At 39.2% G+C, this 25,094-nt stretch overlaps 1 protein-coding gene across 3 annotated transcripts in view; it reads right to left on the bottom strand.

Annotated features, from left to right (window-relative positions):
• Positions 1-3,404: 3,404 nt before the first annotated feature.
• top2a (DNA topoisomerase II alpha) overlaps positions 3,405-25,094 on the bottom strand; it is a 182,634-nt gene continuing 160,944 nt past the window's right edge. For all 3 annotated transcript variants that reach the window (XM_039685302.2, XM_089121899.1, XM_089121900.1), the window contains 5 exons: positions 23,499-23,664; positions 23,355-23,422; positions 23,139-23,252; positions 22,748-22,992; positions 3,405-3,617 (listed from right to left, as the gene is read on the bottom strand). In XM_039685302.2, coding sequence (XP_039541236.2) covers positions 3,480-3,617; positions 22,748-22,992; positions 23,139-23,252; positions 23,355-23,422; positions 23,499-23,664 — 731 coding nt within the window. In that variant the 3' untranslated portion in view covers positions 3,405-3,479. The remainder of the gene's footprint in view (positions 3,618-22,747; positions 22,993-23,138; positions 23,253-23,354; positions 23,423-23,498; positions 23,665-25,094) is intronic.

Raw genomic sequence — 25,094 nt, 5'->3', positions numbered from 1 at the left:
ACACACACACGCACACACAAACCTTTCACTTTCCCCACACATCGGAATGTGTGGAATGTTTTTGAACAAAGAGAAGGACTTTTGGTGTTTTAAAACATTCAACAAAATGTTTTCAATGGTTTTTATGTATATGTGTCTTCCCCATGTCACAGTGAAATAACTTTGTTTGGTCACAGTTTAAATAGGAATTAAAAATACCTTCGTCATGCATTTGAAACATAAGTGTATATTCCTTTGATATAACATAATGTTCCTTGATATCTCTAGAATGCTTATTGAATGAAACACTCGAATATGCATAGAGATGTAAAGTAAAGTGTATTTTTAATTCGTTTTACTGCCAATGAAGATCAAATTGTTATTATAGAACCCTCATCGAACACACCCCCTTCCACGAGAAGCGCGCGCTGAGGAACAAAGGACCATAAAAGAAGGCTTCCCGCGTGCAACATCCACTCTCCGATTGGCTCAAGCCAACAGGAAGGGGATGGATTTCTCCAAGGTGATAAATGTGAGAACGCAGGTCCGCCCTCGCTCTCTTCTGAACTTTCCAGCGCTCCTTCAACATGTAAACCTCACGGGACTCTGATCCAACCATGGATCATTTCCTTTGTTCGTCTAAAAGTTTCGTCTTTTCCTCAAATGGACTACAAAGTTCGTCTCACAGGAAAGGAAGTGGACTTTGCCGAACTATTTCCTCGGGTAACGTCACCTCAAAGACTTTCATCCTTTCAAACACTGGCGCTAAATGCCGACGAACACGGAACAAAGCAGCCATGAACGAGCCGGGACGGGCCGCGCAAACACGCCGCGGCTGCGCTTCACGTGACGCACGCGCGCAGGACAGGCGCAACTCCAGCCGACACGTGGCCCGAACGGGCCGAGCAACGAGACCGCGACTCACACAGACCGAATGTGCCCTGCAAGTATACCTTCTTTTAGAGCTTCTAAGAAGCATTGTGTTTTCGTGGTGTTCAGAAAGGTTAACTGACTGTTGTGGCAAACGTAACCCACTCTCTCTCACTTGCTCTACAACTCACTCTATCTCACTCTCTCTCTCTCCAACTCACTCAACTTGCGCGTATCCATTGTCTAAACGCTCTGCGTCGTCTTAGTTTGTGTTTAATGTTTGTAAATACATGTATCATTGTAACGTAGTGAATGCTTAAGTAGGAACTTTATTAAATACAAAATATGCTTACCTTGACTGATTGTCTTGCTCATAATACGGGTCAATGAAATGTCAATTTAAAGCTACACGCTTTACAGAACTATAAATACCTAAGAGGGTATTTGGTTATAGAGCAGGGAAGGCAGATTCTAGTGGCCACAGAATTTGTTTTCACAAGCTATATAACTTAATTGAGCTAATTGATTTTGCCTGTCTTGTAAAACGTGGTCCTTGCAATCAATAACAATTAATTTGTGGTTGATTGCGGGGATGCACATGTATGCATATGGGTAAAATTAATAAATTAATATGTAAGACCGGTCTGATCCAAATCTGTATGAATAATTATTAATTATCAATTATTAATTATGATATGCAAATTCCCCCCTGATCAGACCCGCCTAGAGTCTTTACAACAGTATCAATCAAAACATAATAACAATGTTCGTTTCTTAGAGAAAAAACATCCACTTTTGGTAGAGCTGATAAAGCTTTTAGGCCTATTAGATTGTGTTGGTGTGTTTCAAGCCCTCAATCTGCATATGGAATGCATATCATGTATGCTCATTTTTACTCGCTCCTTTGAAAGCATTTTGAGAAAAACGGCTTTATATTTTAACAAAGCATGTACAAAAGATCTGCAACAGCAGTGATGCAACCTGTTTTACATTTACATTTATTTATTTAGCTGACGCTTTTATCCAAAGCGACTTACAATTGCTATATATGTCACAGGTCGCACACCTCTGGAGCAACTAGGGGTTAAGTGTCTTGCTCAGGGACACATTGGTGTCTCACAGTGGATTCGAACCCGGGTCTCTCACACCAAAAGCATGCGTCTTATCCACTGCGCCATTACCACCCCAGAACACGGCTTTAAAGAAAACGGAACTTTGTTGCTCTAAAATAATATCAAGGAAACTGAACCTCAGTCTTGGTTGACTAGCAGTAATATATCAGACAAAGACTTATCAGTAATATTTTACTGTGATACTTCATAGTACTTCATTGGGGCTGTTGAAATGTAAAAAAAAATTGTCACATGATCAAAGACACTGTAGCCTAATTGAGAAATTTCTGTCTGATAAGAGTGAATTTTGACCAATGATCTATATACATTTATATAGATTCAGTGATTTTGACCCACCTATGACTTTTAGGGTTTCACAATTGCCTCAGTAGCAGGGACCTACAAAAAGGAGAATGTGAAAAACACAGTGAACACATTTTCTCACAGTGTTGTGAGAAAATTAGACAATTCTACCATCTCCCGTCTACAGTGAGGTATTGCAAAATTAACAGGGTCATGCTGATAAATATCTTTGTCTTGTAACAAGAGCATTATTTAACAGTAATATCCTGCTTATTATGGTTTCAAATCCTGGATTGGATTACAGAGGGTGGAATAATGATGATTAGAGAGGACTAAACCCACTCTTGTATTTAAAGACTTCAGAATGGCAATCAGCACACCTGTACAATAAAGAGTGCTTTGAGATGTGCTGCCAAATCTGGATTGCAGAATAAGACACAGAATGAATTAAAACTTTACCAATAAAAACAAAACACAAATGTGATGTCCAAGTCAGTTTTGCTTGTTAGAATGGTTGAATTGGAGCATCGGACAGCAGCAAAGGGTTAAAAAAAGGAGATAAGTATATTTAACATTTTCTAAGGGTTTGCATAATATTCAGTTTGCATTTCACTGTTTTTATTCATGAAAAATATGAATATTTTTGTGCTGCTGAGAAGAGTAAATGCACACATTCTAGAACTACAAAAAACAATGCGTAAAATGCATTACTTTACAAGAAGGTAGTTAATTAGTTACATTCATTAGTTAATGTAATACCCAACATTAATAAATCCTGTCACAAACGTTTTGTTCATTGTTTGGTCATGTTAGTTCACAGTGCATTAATTTATCATAATAAATACAACTCTGATTTTAATATTGATAAATCGTAATAGCAACTAACTGCAGTCAATAGCCTTTTCAAAAAACAGTCAAACAAATCTAAATTGAAAAATTTATTATAAGCTTTGGAAAAAAAAGGTGAACATAAAATATTTACAAGACAACAGGTATATAAAAAAAAAAACAGTGAACAAGGTAAGACAACAGGTATAAAAGCTTTTTTTTCCCTGTCAGACTTTTTTTTAAGAGCCAATGTGAATTAGGCTTTCTAAATTAAAGTTAAAACCAACTAACTTTAAGGTTTATTATCTTTAAAAAAAAACAATTTTCTCCAATAAAAAAATATCTAACAGGTCTGAATATAATTAATACAAGCTTATTTCATAACATTTAATAGTCATCAGACTCTGAATCTAAAGCATAGGTCACAGGTTTGGTGGTGCGTGCAGCTCGACTGCTGGGAGCTGCAGATGTCACAACCTTCTCTTCTAGCTGAAAGCTGTCGTCATCATACCAGCTCTTCACTTTCTGAAATAGGAAATTAAATATTAAACAAGCTTTTCAATAAATCAATGTATACTGGTTTCAAAGGGATAGATCACCTAAAAAATTAAAAAAAATACCCCATGATTTACACCAGTCAGAAATTAGAAGTCTAAAACAAGAATTAAAGGGAAATATCAGAGGAGCTTGACTTTGTTTGGCGATGTAGGAGTAGCGTCTTGTGGTTCAATGGTACTCTTTTGGCGCAAGTCGACTTGCATAGGCTATCTGCCGGAAATTAGGGGTGTGCCCGAATATTCGATCTGTAATTATTATTCGAAAATAAAATACTATTTGAATTTTACAACGTTGCTTTGCTGGCCGTAAATGCAGTGAATCTATGATAAATCCCAAGCACTAGCTTGCAGTTATAATTAAATGCACTGGGGTGGCGCTGTGGAGTGTTAACAAGTAGTGTGTATTTGATCACATAATTTTCAAATAATTCCAAAGTTCGCGAGGCAGACAACAATTATAGGATATTACCCCTCTAGGGGGGGTCCGGGGGCATGCTCCCCCGTAAGAAAATTTTAAATATTCCATATTTTAAAGCATCAATCTGATGCATTTTGAGATGCATTTTTTTGCCAACCAGGGGAGAGCTGGAGAAACTTAACTTCAGCCATGAGTCAAAAATATTATTGCCTCGGATGCCTCCGTAGAGTTAGCTAATAATAATAGGCCTAATAATAAATATAAAAAAAGACAGATGCCTATCCGTTACCAACGCAGTTTAAAAAAAAAAAAAAAATCAAGTACAATTTCTATAACTGTTTGTTCTATACTTAATACAGACAACTTCCTTATAAAGAAAAAAAAATGATCATAACCTATGACAAAAATTATATTATAAACTAGATTAGTGGGTAACTAATTTTATAAAATCAGAACATTTAGTGGAAAAAAAAATAGTGGGGAACAAATAAGAGACAATAAGTATAGCAATAAATCTGGTAAAATGTTACACATTGCTCTTTGTATTATTGTAAAATACATTCATGAAAAACGATCAATTATTTTATAGTCTACTATAAAATTAACAAAACATATATTTAGCACAAATGTATAGCACAGCTGTTTAATGAGGCAGCAACATATGATAGATAGGATAGAACAGAACAAAAAAAATACTATTAATAATCTTTCATTTTCAAGTATTATGATAGGATTTTGAAAGACCCCAATAATAGAGTGCTGCACACAACGCTTATGCGCATCCCGAACGCTAAATGATGTGCTTGAGGCAACATGAGTCACAACGCGCAGCTCTGTTTTTAGACTAAGTTACGCATTGAAAAGTTCAAAGCACAAAGGAAATACATATCGATGCATAGTGTATTATACAGTTATCTATTTATTAGATAATTATACATTATCTATCTATGCAATAGTTTATTGAGCCTTTTCTTTTAACAGTTTTACATTTCAATTACTGTGCGCGTGAAGAACAATAGTGCTCTCCAATGTTGTGATAGACTGTTGTAAAGGAACATGTTGTAGTGATGGGAAGTCCGGTTATTTTCCGCGAACCGGTTCTTTCGGACAGTTTGTTTTAATGAACCGGTTCAAAAAAACGGTTCACCAGTTCTTTTACGTCATCACGTAATGACGTCAATTCTATCATCCCGGCGGATAAAAATACTTCAAATTAAAGGCATTTTTAATCATAACTTCAGTTAAATAATAGTACATATCGTCATAATCATCTGGGATAAGTTTCTTACATTTACATTTTGAAAACGAACCTGCTGCAGTCTAGGCGATGTGCTAACGTGGATGTTTTACATGTTTTAAATATCTAAAATGCATAAATGGTCTTAATCATTTTATTTGTTATTAAATAAATTTACAGTTAGAGACGGTGCTATCACGCATGCGCAGTATCTCCAGCTCATCGGTTCTCCGTATCGAACGTGTCCGAAAGAAACAGTTCTCGGTTCTGTTCTAGTGATTCAAGAACTGCAACAACCAGTTCTCGACACGAGAACCATAGCATAGGCGTGTGTGCTGAGCTGAAACCTGAATATAGGCTTCAGTCAAAACTAAAAAAAATCGATGCATGTCTGTCTCCAATAGCCTTCTGTAGCCTATACAGTATATATACATGTTTATAATGTGTATATATATGTTTTAACATATACACTCACTGGCCACTTTATTAGGTACCCCATGCTAGTAACGGGTTGGACCCCCTTTTGCCTTCAGAACTGCCTCAATTCTTCGTGGCATAGATTCAACAAGGTGCTGGAAGCATTCCTCAGGGAGTTTGGTCCATATTGACATGATGGCATCACACAGTTGCCGCAGATTTGTCGGCTGCACATCCATGATGCGAATCTCCCGTTCCACCACATCCCAAAGATGCTCTATTGGATTGAGATCTGGTGACTGTGGAGGCCATTTGAGTACAGCGAACTCATTGTCATGTTCAAGAAACCAGTCTGAGATGATTCCAGCTTTATGACATGGCGCATTATCCTGCTGAAAGTAGCCATCAGAAGTTGGGTACATTGTGGTCATAAAGGGATGGACATGGTCAGCAACAATACTCAGGTAGGCTGTGGCGTTGCAACAATGCTCAATTGGTACCAAGGGGCCCAAAGAGTGCCAAGAAAATATTCCCCACACCATGACACCACCACCACCAGCCTGAACCGTTGATACAAGGCAGGATGGATCCATGCTTTCATGTTGTAGACGCCAAATTCTGACCCTACCATCCGAATGTCGCAGCAGAAATCGAGACTCATCAGACCAGGCAACGGTTTTCCAATCTTCTATTGTCCAATTTCGATGAGCTTGTGCAAATTGTAGCCTCAGTTTCCTGTTCTTAGCTGAAAGGAGTGGCACCCGGTGTGGTCTTCTGCTGCTGTAGCCCATCTGCCTCAAAGTTCGACGTACTGTGCGTTCAGCGATGCTCTTCTGCCCACCTTGGTTGTAACGGGTGGTTATTTGAGTCACTGTTGCCCTTCTATCAGCTCGAACCAGTCTGGCCATTCTCCTCTGACCTCTGGCATCAACAAGGCATTTCCGCCCACAGAACTGCCGCTCACTGGATGTTTTTTTCTTTTTCGGACCATTCTCTGTGAACCCTAGAGATGGTTGTGCGTGAAAATCCCAGTAGATTAGCAGTTTCTGAAATACTCAGACCAGCCCTTCTGGCACCAACAATCATGCCACGTTCAAAGTCACTCAAATCACCTTTCTTCCCCATACTGATGCTCGGTTTGAACTGCAGGAGATTGTCTTGACCATGTCTACATGCCTAAATGCACTGAGTTGCCGCCATGTGATTGGCTGCTTAGAAATTAAGTGTTAACGAGCAGTTGGACAGGTGTACCTAATAAAGTGGCCGGTGAGTGTATGTTTAATTCATTATGTTAACACATTATAAACATTTACTAAGCAGTGCACCATTAAAACCTTGGCAAGAGTTTACATCAAAGATTTATATTGTTACTTAGAAATTAAATGAACTGTTCCTGAAAATATTATATTAGTATAATAATAAATGTTTAGTTTGACAGTTTTAGAATCCAAACATTGTTTCCAATCGTTAAAATAATAGTGATAATACAGTAATTATGTGATAAACATGTTTCCAAAATGTTTTATTTTGTTACACTGACTTACTGATGTTCAACTAAAGACATGGAAACGTACATTTCGTCCCTCAGAAAAAAAATGCACGCATGCTCAGCTCATCAACTCAGTTCTCAGTATGTCGAACGTGTCCGAAAGAAACAGTTCATACTGGTTATCCGACCGTTGTACCTGTCTGTTCGGTAGTACACGCATGCGCAGTATCAGCTGCTCGTGCTCATCACTTCTCTCAGCACCAACATATGTCTCCGTTCAGTGAACTTTGAGTTACTGGAATAAAATGTACATCTGGATATTGGTTTATTTCGATTCAGAGGGACTGTCAGGCATGTCTGAAAGTGAGTAACTTTAGTAACTTGTGGTTTAGCGCTGATGCAAGACGCAAACTGTTTCGAACGCAAACTTTAATTTTGAAATTAATCTAGATTAAAATGGCTCATTTGAATTCTACCAAAGGCGTGTGCTATACCCAAATAAATAACCTTGCAGGTAGGGCTGGGCAAAAAAATCGATTTTTCGATTAATCGTTTTTTAAAATGTGTTCGATTCAAAATCGATTCTCAACGGCCGGAATCGATTTTTTCCATATAAAGGGCTCGTGGACGCGGTGCTGCATCTTCTCGTCTCTCTGCACTAGGCAAGCGCCAAGCGCTGCAGCTGTCAATATAACACACGCGTTTAGGAGTCGGGACATGACGGAATATTCACTTAACAATCGGGCCAGCATTGCATCGTAACCTATGATCATAACTAACGTTTATCATTTTCACGTCTTTTTGAGTTTTACAAGCAATGTTAAACCATCCCGTGCACGCGCACTCTCAGAGATGTCTTTCACTGCGTGCACAGTAACGTTACAGCCTAAATCTGCCTCACAAACAGCTCGCCAGAAACAAAAGTTTTATCCCTGGATTATATCACTTTAACAGTTAAAACACGCGACATTATGTCAAAACTCTGGTCTTGGTGAGTAACCTCGTAAAGACAGTCGGTAATGTCTTAAATTAGCATTAAACGCGTGTAACAGAAAGGTAATGAAACAGTAATGGATTCGCGCACTAGTTCTTTAAGTGAACGCAGCCATTTGTGTCAGTCAATAATTCTGTTGTCATAACAGAATATAGTATTAATTGTAAGCAATCAGAATTAATAGCCTTTGTATTTAATTCAGTCTGGACTAAAAAGACTATCCAGTGTTATTTTACATTGGATTACTTTATTCAGTTTCTGTAGTATTTCTGACATACCCAAAAAACTACCCCAAAATGTCTCTTAATTTGTGTCTTTATTCTATTGTATTTATTTGTGCTACTTTTTTCAATTTAATTCAAAGATTGAAATCAAGCTTCCATACATAAACTCTTAAAACAAAAATAAACAAAAAATTACATTACCATTTAGGTAAGATCAATGTAAAAAAAAAAGTCTAAATATTTATGTATTTATTTATCTATATCTATCTTAAACATAAAATAACATGATACTGTTTGATCAAGCTGTGCGACTGTTCTGACTTTTTTTGCATATTGCATCAAAATCCTGTTTATTCTCTGTATGCATTTAGTGTACCTAAAATAAAAAGAGTTTTATATACAGGTTTATGGCTCTTAATTTCCTTGTATTAATTAACCACTAGTAAACTTATGTCCACTGTTCTTTTTTTATAAATATAGGATTTGTATTACATCTTCATTATAGTCGAATCGAGAATCAAATCAGGAATCGAAATCGAAAATTGAATCGAGAATCGAAATCGAATCGAACTGAGAGCTTGTGAATCGAAATCGAATCGAAATGTGAATCGATACCCAGCCCTACTTGCAGGTAGGGCTGGGCGATATATCGAATATGTACGATGTATAGTTATATTTTTTGAAACGATATGGAATGAGGCAATACCGTTTATATCGATACAGTAGTTTGATATGAGCACATCTGAAAAATAGCGGAGGTTGCAGTGTGAGCTGCTGCAGTGAAAGTAGCTATAGGCTAGGTAGTACAATTTGTCCTAAACATGACACAAGCTTATATTAATTGCGTCAAAATCACTTTGATATAGTTAACAAGTTTAAGGCAGCTTGCCGCCCTGTCAAATGCTCTGACAGACACTGTTGCTGACTGACAGACTTGCGCTGTTTAATGCGTTTGAGATGTGGTGCTTTCCTCAGTGCTCAACTTACATTTCACATATTCTCCATCTGTAAATGTTAGAAAGTAAAGCAAATATGTCCATTTCACAACAAATATGTCCATGTCAGAAGAGGACGAGCTTCTGCAAGTGAATCTCCGCTAAAATTCATGCTTTCTTGAACGAGCGCCGGCGCGCGCATGCGCGTGAATAGTACTACGTAGTACGCAATAATTCTGACTAAAATAAACATATTGCTAAAATATTTGTTGTTGGAGAAAATAAATGTGCCATATGTGGAATTTTAAACCTACAAGTATATATTTTTAATGAAAGTGAAAGTGATTATAATGGGGTAATCAAATGCAGGCTAATATAATTAGTTTGTGCTTTTGTGTTTGTTTTTATTTTCATTTTTAGTTTAGCTTTTAGTCAATATAAAAACAAAAGCTTTTTGCACATAATATATTGCATAGCCTATATTATATTTGTTTCCATATCCTTCAATATCAAAAAAAAAAAAAAAAAAAAAAATCCTTCAATATCAACATTGTTTGTAGGATATCATTGGGCCGAATGTGAATATACTGTATATATATATATATATATATATATATATATATATATTTTTTTTTTAATATAAAGATTTTCTTTATCTAAATAGAAAACGTAGAAAGTACCGAGATATATATCGTATATCGCCATTTGACCAAATTTAACACTGGAATGTTCATATTATTATAAATAATGAGAGTAATCATAATTATTTTATTCTATTGTCAACCCTAGTTTTAAACAGCACGACATAATAACTAAATCATTTTTTTTTTTCCCATAAGGTTTTCTTGTGTAATTCTAAACCCATTTGATCTACTTTTCTTCTATGTAACACGAAATGAATTATTTTGTAGTGCCCGGGAAGCTCTTTTTCTTACAATACAAATAAATAGAGAGGGATGAAATATCTGATGAATGCATATAATACATAGCCTAATACAGAAATCAGCTGCTTGAATGACAATTACTGATGTTATTGGATTTTCAGGTGAGATTCTCAATTAATTCAGTTAACGGATGCGCAGAAATCACTTCATACGTTTTCTGTATCCGATCTTGAAAAGACCAGATGTAAATGCCCTCCGAAACTCCGATAACTCAAACCACATCAGAAGGTAGTCTTGGCCACATTCCAGACGAAACTGGACGTGTAAATGCATCTGGTTGTTGAAACTAGGGATGCACCGAAATGAAAATTCTTGGCCGAAACCGAAAACCAAAAAAGAGGAAACCAAGGCCGAAAACCGAAAACCCGAAAGAAATTATGCCAATTATCAGCATCATTGCATTTATGGCTATGACTGTGTACAAACGTTACTAAAATCAAGGCATTGCAATTGCATAAATTAATATAAAATTTTCAAAGAATAAATCAATTACAAATTATGCAAATATTTATTTAGCACAATGCACAGTATAAAATAAAATTCAAACTAAAATGTTTTTGACCCCACTCATGTGTACATTTAATAATAATCTAATGGCCTGCAGAAAGGTTTTAAAATTAAATGTTCTCTCATAAAAACAAAGCCGAGCGCGAACTTCATCACACCAGCACCCTTTGCACGTCTAAATTAGTTTCTTACATTTTAAAAATTTAGCATACAATAGCATAAAAAGCCTTTTTAAATGAACAAAGGTCCATGATTAATACAAATGTACATGAAACTTGATGAAACATGTTTAGTGAATGTAGAAAATATTTAAGAGAGCATTAATTTAGTTCTATACATACATGTTCCCATATATATTTTTTTGTAATGTCACAAGTAATAATCTCAGGGTTTACTGGGTTTTACATGATTATTTTTGTATTGGTGGTGGTATACAAAAAAAAATAAATAAAAAAATAAACATTGTCATGTGTTTATCTTTCTTCCTCTCACCGATTCCTAATGGTTAGAGGACAGTTACTTTAGTCGTCCCCTGTCGTTTCAAGGAATAGTACAACGGCGAGCGGGTCCAGTATAAACGCCTCAACCGTTTGAGCGGTGCGCGCGCTGTCCGTGGAGACTCGCGCTGCCTTGTTTATAGTTTCGCCTGCCTCCGCAGCGCGAGTCTCCACAGACAGCGCGAGTCTCCACAGTTTATCCACAAGTTTCCGAGGGGCGCTCCTGTAAAAAATAAAGTGGGTGAAACTTCCGGTGACGCGGCGGAAGTAGCATTCCAATGGTATTTTGTGTGTTAGTTAGCGAAGAGGCTAGCTGTTTTTCCGAGAATTATTTTACTATTTAAAGACGCAAATCTTTATGAGAGATGGTGTTACGGAGTTCATGGACAACATGTGCTGTTCGCGGTTGTATGTATAACCGGATTAAACTAGTTCAGTGGCTTAAACGTGATTGTTTTGAACATAAGCTGAAAACGAAATCAGAGTGCTCCTGCCAGCGTCTCTGATCCTGCCAACGACTGTAGTTTCCATCACCTCCCAAAAGACGACGAATCTTCCTGTGTACATTTGTTTAAATTCTTAATATTCTATAAACTCTATCAGCATGTGATTGGCTGTTCGCTACTGATGTTACAGCTAAACTCAGGAGTTGACAGAATACCAAATGTGCCAGTTAATGTATTCAAGCAGCACATTCATTTATAATTTTGAATAAACTCAAAAGCACAATGACTAAGTGTGTATTTTTTATTTTAATTGTTTGTCAGCTCGCACAACTGTCTGTCACCATGCCTTGATGAGTATTGATTATTAATAATGTTATTATAATACTCCCAATCAACTACTGCGGAGGGTAAAGGTAGTGTTATTTCACCCTTTTGAATTTCGTTGAGGTTGTGTTCCCACATCGTTATCTAGTTTGGATCGCTATAACTTGAATGACTGTCAACTGTTGAATGAACGAGTGTCAAGCATGTTAAATCACGCTTTGTTTACTTCCAACCGGAAGTCGCGCCCACTTTTGACGCAAGGCCTCATGGGGCGTAGGAAACTTGTGGATACTCATAGTTTATACTTGACCCGCTCGCATCTGGAGTCGTCGTCATGGCGGCGCGCACTGTTTAGAGCAGATAGACAGATAAACAAGGCTTCCGTCTCCTCGCGGGTTCAGATTCACTGAAATACGTCCACACCGCAGACATGTTGCTTCAGACAAGCACGTGCAGGTCGCGGTTTCTGTTTGCGTCATCACAACATTTCGGCCGTATTGTTTCGGTGATAAAAGTCTTTCGGAAATTTTCAGTGGCCGAATATTCGGTGCATCCCTAGTTGAAACCACATATGTAAATGTTACTACTCCCAAAAATGCTAAAAAATAAACATGTGAGCGTGTTATAGGCCATATGTCATGTTATTTTAGTCAGATATGACGGCGCTACTGCCACGCGCATCACCTCAGATGAGCAGCTGAGCGCCTATCAAGCCAGCGCGCCGCAATCTATCGCAAATCAAAGTGAAAGCAAGTCGCAGACACTTAACACTACCATCTTCATTAAAAGTAAAGAAACTAAATGATCTTACCAGGTTGCCGCTCTCTCTTATTGCCGTCTTTGCTGATTTTAAAATTAGCCGATGATCAAAATGCTGCTCATATCTGTTGTTTTCGGTGACGTGCACTTCATTAAATCCGCATATAGCATGGGGGAATTGAAGATCGGATTTATATCCGTTTTTCAAAAACACATGTATGTGACCAGGTGTAAATTGACTCGTTTTGATAAATCAGAATGCTATTCGATCTGAGAAAACGCATGAAGTGGCCAGGTGTAAACAGTCCCCTAGACGTGGCGCGGCACTGCGCTTCTCGTTCGGTGTGCGACCCCTTTTACGGATGTGTATTTCCCTCATATTATATATATAAAATGCATCTCTGATATTTTCCTAATGTCTGGATAAACAGACGTTTCAATATTGGTTTTAAATGGCCCTTACAGTGCAATTCGACTACATCTGCGCTAAAATATCAAAGTGAAAGTCATCATAGCTTGCGTGGTATAGTCAGCTCCCAACTCAACTGTGAGAATAGATTAACGGCGATATTTTTTTTTATCGCCCGACAAGTCTCACGTTAACGCAGCACGTTAACGCCGATAACGGCCCACCCCTAGTAAAAACACTAGTTTATGCGGCTGCCCAGAGACGTAGCTCGTCGCACGTGAGGCTGTAGTGTGTGTGTGTGTGTGTGCGTGTAAGCGTACCAACCCAGATTGACAGAAAATATGTGGAAATGATCCAAAGTGATCCAAAATGTGCCAGACACGATGCCAGAAGCACGCGATGCAATATTTGACAAGATAATTGCCGCCAAGACCGGTAACACGGTAAATCTGATAAGCGCAGACACTTGAGAGTAGAAAGTGTATCCATCTTTGGCTACGTTCACACTGCAGGCTGAAACGACCTAATTCCGATTTTTTTGCCCCTATGCGACCTGTATCTGATTTTTTCATGACAGTCTGAACGACACAGATCCGATCTTTTCAAATGCGACCCAGGCCACTTGGGTATGTGGTCGAAATCCGATATGCATCCGATCTTTTGAAATGCGACTTCAATCTGAACGGCCAGGTCACATATATCCGACCCGCACGTCATTGCACGCACCTGTAGCTAGCCAATACACGCTAACTCCAAAGCGTTTCTGCACTGTTATGGGCCGCTGTAGATGTGTCTCTTCCCCAGTGTTGTGCCTGAACGCGTTCAATGAACGATAGTGCATGAACGCGTTCATATTTTGGGGGGAAAGTGACAGTTCACGTTCGCCCAAAATAAACATACTGTATTACTGCCTGATGAACATTACCGTGAACACGTTCATTCTGGTGTCTGTGAACGTGCGCTCTCTATCAGTATAACTTCGTACAGTAGGGTGCCAGATTTCTATAGAGCCTTCCAGGCAAAAACCTGGCTAAAACACATGTAAACATGCCTTATAATGTAGCGAAAAAACACCCAATCTGGCAACACCAGCCACCAGTGTTGCACCGCGGCCGCCGGTGACAAAGCAAGGAGCGCCGAGGACATGCACTATCAATTAAACGGGTTTTATGACGAGGTCGGTGAGGATCGGTAAAAACCTTACATTTACAGTATGTGCAAACTTTGCCCGTCGATAAAATAATTATTGTCTGTGTTTGTATATGGGCTGTGGCAATAATAATAATAATAATAATAAAACAATAGCTCGCAACATATGGAAAAAAAAGAACTATTCTGCAAACAACCCAAACAAGTGACGTCGTTGACCGCTGATTACTCTTCTGCGCATGCGGGTCACTTCTGGGTCATTTCACGTTCACACAGGAGATCACAAAAGGTCGCATTTAATTGGAAATGTGAACGGCCTTGCAAAAAAATCTCTTTTTTTCAAAAAATCAGAATTGGGCATTAAGCTCTGCAGTGTGAATGTAGCCTTTGACTGCATAGACTGTCAAAATATATCTACTTTTAAGCAAAACAATTAGAAATTAAAGCTGCAAGCAGCGATGGCTGATTTTTTGAAAAAAAGAGATGTAGCGCGTTGGGGTGTGAGGCGGCCGCGTTACATATTCTGCGGCTCAGCCGTTGCGGCTGTGAATTTGGTTCGCTGCTTCATTAAAGGTCACTTCCTGTTGCCAGCAGGTGGCGCTATGACTTAGGGTGAATGTCGGCATGTAGATTTATTCAGGGCGGGACTCTTGTCAAATGTGTAAAATTTGGTGCAGATATGGGCATTTACAGCCAAATTACTACAACTTCCTCTTTCATGGCGAATCATCGACGCCACAGACACGCCCATCAACGAAAACATGCAGACAGCACAACTTTACATCATCAATGCCTTTGGAAGCCACAGCAGAAATTTGAAGTCGATCCGACTAAGTCCCTAGGAGGAGTTAGTTAAAGTACGTAATGAGTAAATCATCAAAAAATGGCGGTAAAATTAGAAATGGCCGACTTCCTGTTGACTTTAGGGCATCGCTCCAAGAGACTTTTTTGTGCGTCTGGACATGGTAGATGTACCACAGAAATTTCGTACATGTCGGTCAAACGTGCGGTGGGGGCTGCTACGTTAAAAGTCACTTCCTGTTGCCAGCAGGTGGCACTATGACTGTGGGTGAATGTCGTCATGTAGATTTGTTCAGGGCGGGACTCTTGTCAAATGTGTAAAATTTTGTGCAGATCTGGGCATTTACAGCCAAGTTACTACAACTTCCTGTTTCATGGCGAATCATCGATGCCACGGACACGCCCATCGACGAAAACGCACAGATAGCACAACTTTACATCGTCAATGCCTTTAAAAGGCACAGCAGAAATTTGAAATCGATCTGACTAAATCCCTAGGAGGAGTTAGTTAAAGTACGTAATGAGTAAATCATCCAAAAAAGGCGGTAAAATTAGAAATGGCCGACTTCCTGTTGAGTTTAAGGCATTGCTCCAAGAGACTTTTTTGTGTGTCTGGACATGTTAGATGTACCACAGAAATTTCGTGCATGTCGCTCAAACATGCGGCGGGGGCTGCTTCGTTAAAGAACACTTCCTATTGCCACTAGGTGGCGCTATGACTGTGGGTGAATGTCGGGATGTAGATTTGTTCAGGACGGGACTCTTGTCAAATGTGTAAAATTTTGTGCAGATCTGGGCATTTACAGCCAAGTTACTACAACTTCCTGTTTCATGGCGAATCATCGACGCCACGGACACGCCCATTGACGAAAACACGCAGATAGCACAACTTTACATCGTCAATGCCTTTGGAAGCCACAGCAGAAATTTGAAGTCGATCCGACTAAGTCCCTAGGAGGAGTTAGTTAAAGTACGTAATGAGTAAATCATCCAAAAATGGCGGTAAAATTAGAAATGGCCGACTTCCTGTTGACTTTAGGGCATCGCTCCAAGAGACTTTTTTGTGCGTCTGGACATGGTAGATGTACCACAGAAATTTCGTACATGTCTGTCAAACGTGCGGTGGGGGCTGCTACGTTAAAAGTCACTTCCTGTTGCCAGCAGGTGGCACTATGACTGTGGGTGAATGTCGGCATGTAGATTTGTTCAGGGCGGGACTGTTGTCAAATGTGTAAAATTTTGTGCAGATCTGGGCATTTACAGCCAAGTTACTACAACTTCCTGTTTCATGGCGAATCATCAATGCCACGGACACGCCCATCGACGAAAACGCACAGATAGCACAACTTTACATCGTCAATGCCTTTAAAAGGCACAGCAGAAATTTGAAATCGATCTGACTAAATCCCTAGGAGGAGTTAGTTAAAGTACGTAATGAGTAAATCATCCAAAAATGGCGGTAAAATTAGAAATGGCCGACTTCCTGTTGAGTTTAAGGCATTGCTCCAAGAGACTTTTTTGTGTGTCTGGACATGTTAGATGTACCACAGAAATTTCATACATGTCGCTCAAACATGTGGCGGGGGCTGCTTCGTTAAAGGACACTTCCTGTTGCCACTAGGTGGCGCTATGACTGTGGGTGAATGTCGGCATGTAGATTTGTTCAGGACGGGACTCTTGTCAAATGTGTAAAATTTTGTGCAGATCTGGGCATTTACAGCCAAGTTACTACAACTTCCTGTTTCATGGCGAATCATCGACGCCACGGACACGCCCATTGACGAAAACGCGCAGATAGCACAACTTTACATCGTCAATGCCTTTGGAAGCCACAGCAGAAATTTGAAGTCGATCCGACTAAGTCCCTAGGAGGAGTTAGTTAAAGTACGTAATGAGTAAATCATCCAAAAATGGCGGTAAAATTCGAAATGGCCGACTTCCTGTTGACTTTAGGGCATCGCTCCAAGAGACTTTTCAGTGCGTCTGGACATGGTAGATGTGCCACAGAAATTTCGTACCAGGGTTCCTGCACACTTTTTAAAGTAAAATTTAAGGCTTTTTAAGACCTTTTTAAGACCTGAAGAAATCAAAATTAATACCATAGATTGGGGTGTGCGATATTGACAAAAATATATCTCGATATTTTCACGTTTTGTTGATAAACACAAAACAAAAACAAAATCAGTAAAATATCAACTAATTATTATCAACAATAATTAGTTGATATTTTACTGATTGTGTTTTTGTGCTGGTGCCATGGCTGGTTTAGGCCTGTTGTTGACAGCCGACTCGCGGAGATATTTATATTTTTCATATTCTATGCAGTGGTCGGTTCACAACAGTGACAGAAATTATTAATTAATGTGCAATATTTGCCACCTTAAATTGATTTCCAGGGCATTTTCACCTATTTATGGAGATTTTTTTTCTTAACTTATTTAGAGTTATGCATCACGACGTGCATCACATATATACAGTAATTATACTTATTTATACAATAATATTTCATTATACAATAATTATACAGTACCACTGTTAGCAGTCAAATTAAATCATTCAATCAAAAATCCATCTTTGCAGTGCAGAGGTGACGCAGAAGCAGCCTTAGAAGTGGCATTAATATATAGACTCCATTTACAATTGCATAAATCAAGCTATAAGGTTTTTAAAAAAAAATCAATATTCAATATTTAAATGTGAAATGATTTCTAATTTTTTACTTTTAATATGAAACTAAAACCGCCAGTAGGCGGCGGCAAATCGCTGTCTTAATAAGCGAGTTGAGGGAGTCATTCATTCAACCGATTTGTTCAAACGGGAAAGAAGCAAGTGATTGAATCGTTAAAATGACTCGTTCAAGACGCGGATTTCCTTCAAGAAATCATCGCTGTCTGTTGCATTGAGACTCTGCTATGGTTTCATTTTGAAATTCTAGTCGGCGAAATAAAGGGAAAACAAACAATATCGATAATGTTATGGCTAAAAACTAACTCACAATGTCACTTTATTTTTAATTTAACTATTGTATAACATAAATATCACACTTGTGCACGGGAAAACGGCACTCTTACTGATGTGATATTCTAATATAACAACATGATATAAATATAAGGCAAAAACTAATTTGGGAACATACCTATAACCATAATAAATACATGTCTATGCCTATAAGCACACATCACGCCGTGAAAACACGAGAGACAAATGCGATGTCAGCTCACACTCACAGTGCCTCGTCCATCGTTAAAACAATAGAATATCATAATAGACAATACACATCGCACACCTCTACGCACATAAAGAATTAACTTACGACTGAACTGACATTTGCCAACTTTCTTCTCTCCTCCTCTCCTGTCTCGCGTGCAGGAGACGGACGTTATTCTGCCGCGAATGTGACGCGAATTGTCACGTGAACAAGCAAATCCACAAAGATAAAAATTAATACGTACGCAAATTAGATGGTTTTAATTTGGAAAACATTAAGATATGACTGAGTCGAAGTGTCATCTAAAATTTAAGACCTTTCATACCTAAAAATAAGACTTTATAAGACTTTTAATGGCCTTAAATTTTAAATATCTAATTTAAGACATTTTAAGACTTTTTAAGGACCCGCGGGAACCCTGTCGTACATGTCGGTCAAACGTGCGACGGGGGCTGCTTCGTTAAAGGTCACTTCCTGTTGCCAGCAGGTGGCGCTATTACTGTGGGTGAATGTCAGCATGTAGATTTGTTCAGGGCGGGTCTCTTGTCAAATGTTTAAAATTTCGTGCAGATCTGGGCATTTACAGCCAAGTTACTACAACTTCCTGTTTCATGGCGAATCATCGACGCCACGGACACGCCCATCGACGAAAATGCGCAGATAGCACAACTTTACATCGTCAATGCCTTTAGAAGGTACAGCAGAAATTTGAAGTCGATACGACTAAATCCTTAGGAGGAGTTCGTTAAAGTACTGAGTGTGTAAATCGTCCCAAAATGGGCGCCAAATTCAAAATGGCCGACTTCCTGTTTAGTTTAGGGTATGGGTTCTTGAGGCTTTTTTGTGCGTCTTGATATGATGCACGTCCCCACCAAATTTCGTGTTTGTAGGTTAAACGTGGACGAGGGGCTAATTTTTTCCAATTTTCTAGGTGGCGCTAGGGAGCCATTTTGCCACGCCCATCCTCGAAACCCACAAAATACGAAATTTTTCACCAGTCCTGACATGCGTGCCAAATTTGGTGAGTTTTTGAGCATGTTGAGGCCCCGAAAATGGCGCTTACTTTGCAGAAAAAAAAAAAAGAAAAAAAAACCCTTTCAGTTTCAATAGGGTCCTCGCACTGTTAGTGCTCGGGCCCTAATAAATAGTTTGATTACCTAATCCATATAGGTGCGCCCATTCACTACTGCAGGAATGACGAGTCAGCATCGCCATAATCATTATATTAATAATAATTAATTATATTAATAATAATTATTATTTGCAGCCAGCACGCTTATTAAACACTGTGTAGGCCTACACAGAATGTTTTTTTCATAAGCTACACAGAATGTTATACATTCAATATTTAGCTAATTTCCTGAATCAACCAACTCGCATCTCCTTTCTTTTCATCCATGATGACGTGTGTAGCTGTGTAGCAATCTATTTTTTACAGTCTATGGTCGCAATCGCTATACCTGCTCATTAGAACTTTCAGTGAGCTATTTCACACAGGCTCGGTCCTGCTCCTCCGTGGCGTGGCAATGACTGCGTGCGGTTAAAAGTCACAAACAAACGTATTTGAAAGTGGGGGGGACGTGTCCGCATAGTAACTGCATTACACCCGTGGGTAAGACATCATCCCCAGACTTTGCGCTCAATGCTTTCACCGACGACACTCAGGGTTCCTACACAATTTCCATTTCAAAATTCCATACTTTTCCAGACTCAAATTTCCAGACCTCATACAGATTTTTCCGACCATATTTAAAGGGGAACTATGCAGGTTTTGTAGCTGAACTGAACAGCTTTGGAGTTATTGGAATGGTTATATGATTTCTTTCTGGTCGAATGCTGGTCGTCTCACAACGGCGCTACATGGTGACGCACTTACCCACAATGCTATCAGCACCGACAAGCATGTTACACTCTGAGTCAAAATGTGTATGCTATCATGTTAAATTTGTACATTTGTACAGTGCAATGTTGTTCATTTTTGTAATTAGGTAAATTATTTTGTATTTAATAATTAAATTATTTTTTGTAATTTTATATATTTACTTTTTCCATACTTTTCCAGACCTGGAAATTACTCAAATCAAATTCCATACTTTTCCAAACTGCGTAGGAACCCCACTAACGTGACGCATGTATATCAATCACGTGTTACCGCCCTGGTCTCCTTCTGATAGGCTTGTAACGTGTTAGACTTGTGATCCTCTCATATGATTGGTAGGTGAAATCAATTGACTCGAAAATATTAAACCGCATTCAAGTTCCCAATTTCTTGTTTTCCCCCCCTCACGGCTGTAAGCCGGAGATCTGGCACGGTGCCGGAATACTTTATGCCCTGCTAACAATATAAAATTCATTCTTGAGTTTACTTTACAAAAATCAGTTTCACAGCATCACAGAGCATAAAGAAGTATACCTCAACCTGAAACATTTTTATATTACTAAAATACCTTTTACTTATAAAAAAAAAAAATTAAAGCTGCAAGCAGCGATGGGCGGGCCCTCGCACCTGTAGCGCGTCGGGGTGTGAGGCGGCCGCGTTGCATATTCTGGAGCTCAGCCGGTGCGGCTGTGAATTTGCTACGCTTCATTAAAGGTCACTTCCTGTTGCCAGCAGGTGGCGCTATAACTGTTGGTGAATGTCGGCATGTAGATTTGTTCAGGGCGGGACTCTTGTAAAATGTGTTAAATTTCGTTCAGATCTGGGCATTTACATCCAAGTTAATACAACTTCCTGTTTCATAGCGAATCATCAACGCCACGGACACGCCCATCAACGAAAATGCGTAAATAGCACAATTTTACATCATCAATGCCTTTAGAAGGCACTGCAGAAATTTGAAGTCGATCCGACTAAATCCCTAGGAGGAGTTAGTTAAAGTACGTAATGAGTAAATCATCCAAAAATGGCGGTAAAATTAGAAATGGCCGATTTCCTGTTGAGTTTAGGGCATCAATCCAAGAGACTTTTCTGTGCGTCTGGATATGTTATTTGTACCACAAAAATTTCGTACATGTCGGTCAAACATGCGGCGGGGGCTGCTTCGTTAAAGGTCACTTCCTGTTGCCACTAGGTGGCGCTATGACTGTGGGTGAATGTCGGCATGTAGATTTGTTCAGGGCGGGACTCTTGTCAAATGTGTAAAATTTCATGTAGATCTGGGCATTTACAGCCAAGTTACTACAACTTCATGTTTCATGGCGAATCATCGACGCCACGGACACGCCCATCGATGAAAACGCGCAGATAGCACAACTTTACATCGTCAATGCCTTTAGAAGGTACAGCAGAAATTTGAAGTTGATCCGACTAAATCCCTAGGAGGAGTTCGTTAAAGTACGGAGTGTGTAAATCGTCCCAAATCCGTCGCCAAATTCAAAATGGCGGACTTCCTGTCGAGTTTAGGGTATGGGTTCTTGAGGCTTTTTTGTGCGTCTGGTCATGGTAGATGTACCACAGAAATTTCGTACATGTCGGTCAAACAAGCGGCGGGGGCTGCTTCGTTAAAGGTCACTTCCTGTTGCCAGCAGGTGGCGCTATGACTGTGGGTGAATGTCGGCATGTAGATTTGTTCAGGGCGGGACTCTTGTCAAATGTGTAAAATTTCGTGCAGATCTGGGCATTTACAGCCAAGTTACTACAACTTCCTGTTTCATGGCGAATCATCGACGCCACGGACACGCCCATAGACGAAAACGCGCAGATAGCACAACTTTACATCGTCAATGCCTTTCGAAGGCACAGCAGAAATTTTAAGTCGATCCGACTAAATCCCTAGGAGGAGTTCGTTAAAGTACGGAGTCTGTAAATCGTCCAAAAATGGCCGCCAAATTCAAAATGGCGGACCTCCTGTCGAATTTAGGGTATGGGTTCTTGAGGCTTTTTTGTGCGTCTTGATATGATACACGTCCCCACCAAATTTCGTGCATGTAGGTTGAACGTGGACGAGGGGCTAATTTTTTCCAATTTTCTAGGTGGCGCTAGCGTGCCATTTTGCCCCGCCCATCCGCGAAACCCACAAAATACGAAATTTTTCACCAGTCCTGACATGCGTGCCAAATTTGGTGAGTTTTTGAGCATGTTGCGGCCCCGAAAATGGCACTTACTTTGCAGAAAAAAAAAAAAAAAAAAAAAAAAAAAAAATCCTAACAGTTTCAATAGGGTCCTCGCACTGTTAGTGCTCGGGCCCTAAAAAGATGACAGAAGGCATGTAGTAGATTATGTACCACAGCTATTGATCATTCATTAATTAATAATTTTTTTAAAAAAAAAATTCCATATCGAATATGATACAGCTGGACTTAAAATGCAAATTTTCCTAAACAGTAAAGTGCTAAACTACCTTTCCAGCAGCGCTTTTGCCCTTGAGGCGAGCCATGAGATTGCCACTGTCTGAGTCCGAGCTGTCTGATTGGTCACTGCTCATAGCGGTCTTCCTCTTCTTGGCTGGTTTCTTCTCAACTACAGCAGAGGGTGCGTCTTCAGAGTCAGTGGAAGATTGTTTGAGAGCAGTAGGCTTCTTGGTGGCTTTGGGTTTTTTAGGACTTGTCTTGGAGAGCACATCAAGGATTGAGGGCTGTTTTGTGTCTAGAAAGATGAAGCCGTAAGTGATTTAAGAAAATGATCTGTACTGATAATTAGTATTACCAAGTACATGCCATTTTATCACTGAAACCAAGAATTTAACTTCAAAGAATTTCAATCATTCTCCAAAAATGTTAACATTCTAATACCTGTTGCTTGCTTCTTTGAAGCAGCACTTGTCTTTTTTGCGGCAGGTTTCCTGGCGACTCCAGCTGATTTTTTCACAGGTTTAGGAGCTGGCTCTTGGCTGGTCTCAGAAAGAGCTAATTTAACAAGCACAGTGAACGTATAAACCAGCTGCCAGGTGATGTTACAGAAAGCTAAAGAAATGATCTATGATGGGCAGAGAATTGTGCAGTACTTACAGCTGGACTTGCTGCTGGTTTCTGCTTTCTCTAACTTTGGTTTGCTGGCTTTCGCTGGAGCTTTTTTCCTGAAAGAAATCAAGGAGAGATTTAAAAGATGTAATCAAGAACAGTTAAGTAAAAAGCAAGTCATGTCAGTCTTACACAACAGGTGCAGGAGGAGGGGAGTCCATGTCACTGTCAGGTGCACCGCTGGGTTCTGGGATGAAGGAGTCATCACTAACAGCAGCGCGCTTCTGTTTACGGCTCTTCGTCCAGTCATCAAACTCATCCTCACTGCTTGACAGACTGTACTTCTTTTCAGCAGCAGCTGCAAGGACATGCAAAAAGTATTAGCTTTTTGAGTTCTAAAATTCACTTTTAATATGGTTCTCCCATTTACATATTTTAGTTTTAGTTAGAGATTCCACACCCTTTGACATGGATTTCAATAATTTGCATACTGGATGCTCTACATTGGTGAATAACTTCTATAACCATAAAGAAATTGCACATCTCTTCAGTAAAGATCAAATACATAAACACAGCTATTTATAAATACTGTAACTTAACCCTAACCAACAATTATATCATATAACGGACAACGGAATATCATTACGGACTATGTCAGTAAAGATTACGGCGACTTATACCTTCTGTATTGAGGCGCTTGAAAAAGCATTCAGGTGCGTTCTAGGTGGTGGGACAAGTCTGTGGCAAAACTCGTTTTCCATACAGCATTCAGCTCAAAAAGAAGACCGAACGCACTTTTTAGAGGCATGAAACTTCTTTTAGCATTAGGCAAGTGCCTATTACCAACATAATCCAATCTGAATTTATTATGAACTTAATACATTGTTTGACAGGACTTTGACTGTTTTAAATATAGGTGTTTGCGCACTGGCACGACTGTCTCTTTTTTTTTCATCAGTGCAAAAGACTTTAAATAACTGTCGATTTTTCTGATACAGGCAAGTGTTATACATCATTCAAAACTCTTAAATGTCTACTTATATTTGTGTACATTACGAAAAACAACATTTTGGTTTTATTATTAAAGAAAATAAACACAGTGTTTCCGCTACATTCATTCTCCCGTGGCGGGCCGCCACACTTAAAATCCTCCCGCCACGGTTGCAGCTTCTCAGTGACGTCCGATATTCTGCATAGTATTATGTTATTTTGTTAAGCCCCCACTAAAGGCATAAAAAACTTTGTAAAGCACAATCAAGTTTTCCCCCTATATTCCAAGACTTCTAAAGTCATTGCATAATGTGTAATTTTAGTCGCTAAGTTAAAGTTAACGGAAAGCCATCTCGCCTCAGTCATTCTCCATTCAGCATTCATACAGCGCGTTCGGTTGCGACACGACGACACTCTCTTCAAGATCAATATTCCCATTATTATACTTTATTCGTAGATAAAGCATAAAGGTCTATGGTTTGCATAAAATGACTTTATCTTGCTGGAGTGGAGTTTATTGCCCTCTCACATTCCCTTCTCCCAGGTGTATGTGAGATTACAGCATAGAGTCGAGAGAGTGCTATTGTTCTTCATGCGCACTGAAATTTAAAACTGTTAAAAGAAAAGGCTCAAAAAACTGTTGCATATAGAATACACTAAGCATTAGTGCTGCACGATTAATCATATCGCAGTCGTAATAGCGATCTCAAACCTATGCAATTATATAACTCAAAATGCCGCGATTTTATATGAAATAAACAAATTATAATAAACAATAATTTCTTTTTTGTCATCCTT

This window comes from Pimephales promelas, chromosome 17, assembly GCF_988280905.1.
Source record: "Pimephales promelas chromosome 17, fPimPro1.hap1.1, whole genome shotgun sequence".
NCBI classification, from domain to species: Eukaryota; Metazoa; Chordata; class Actinopteri; order Cypriniformes; family Leuciscidae; genus Pimephales; species Pimephales promelas.
Note: the sequence above shows the minus strand (reverse complement) of the source record. Positions and strands in the feature narration are given on the sequence as shown.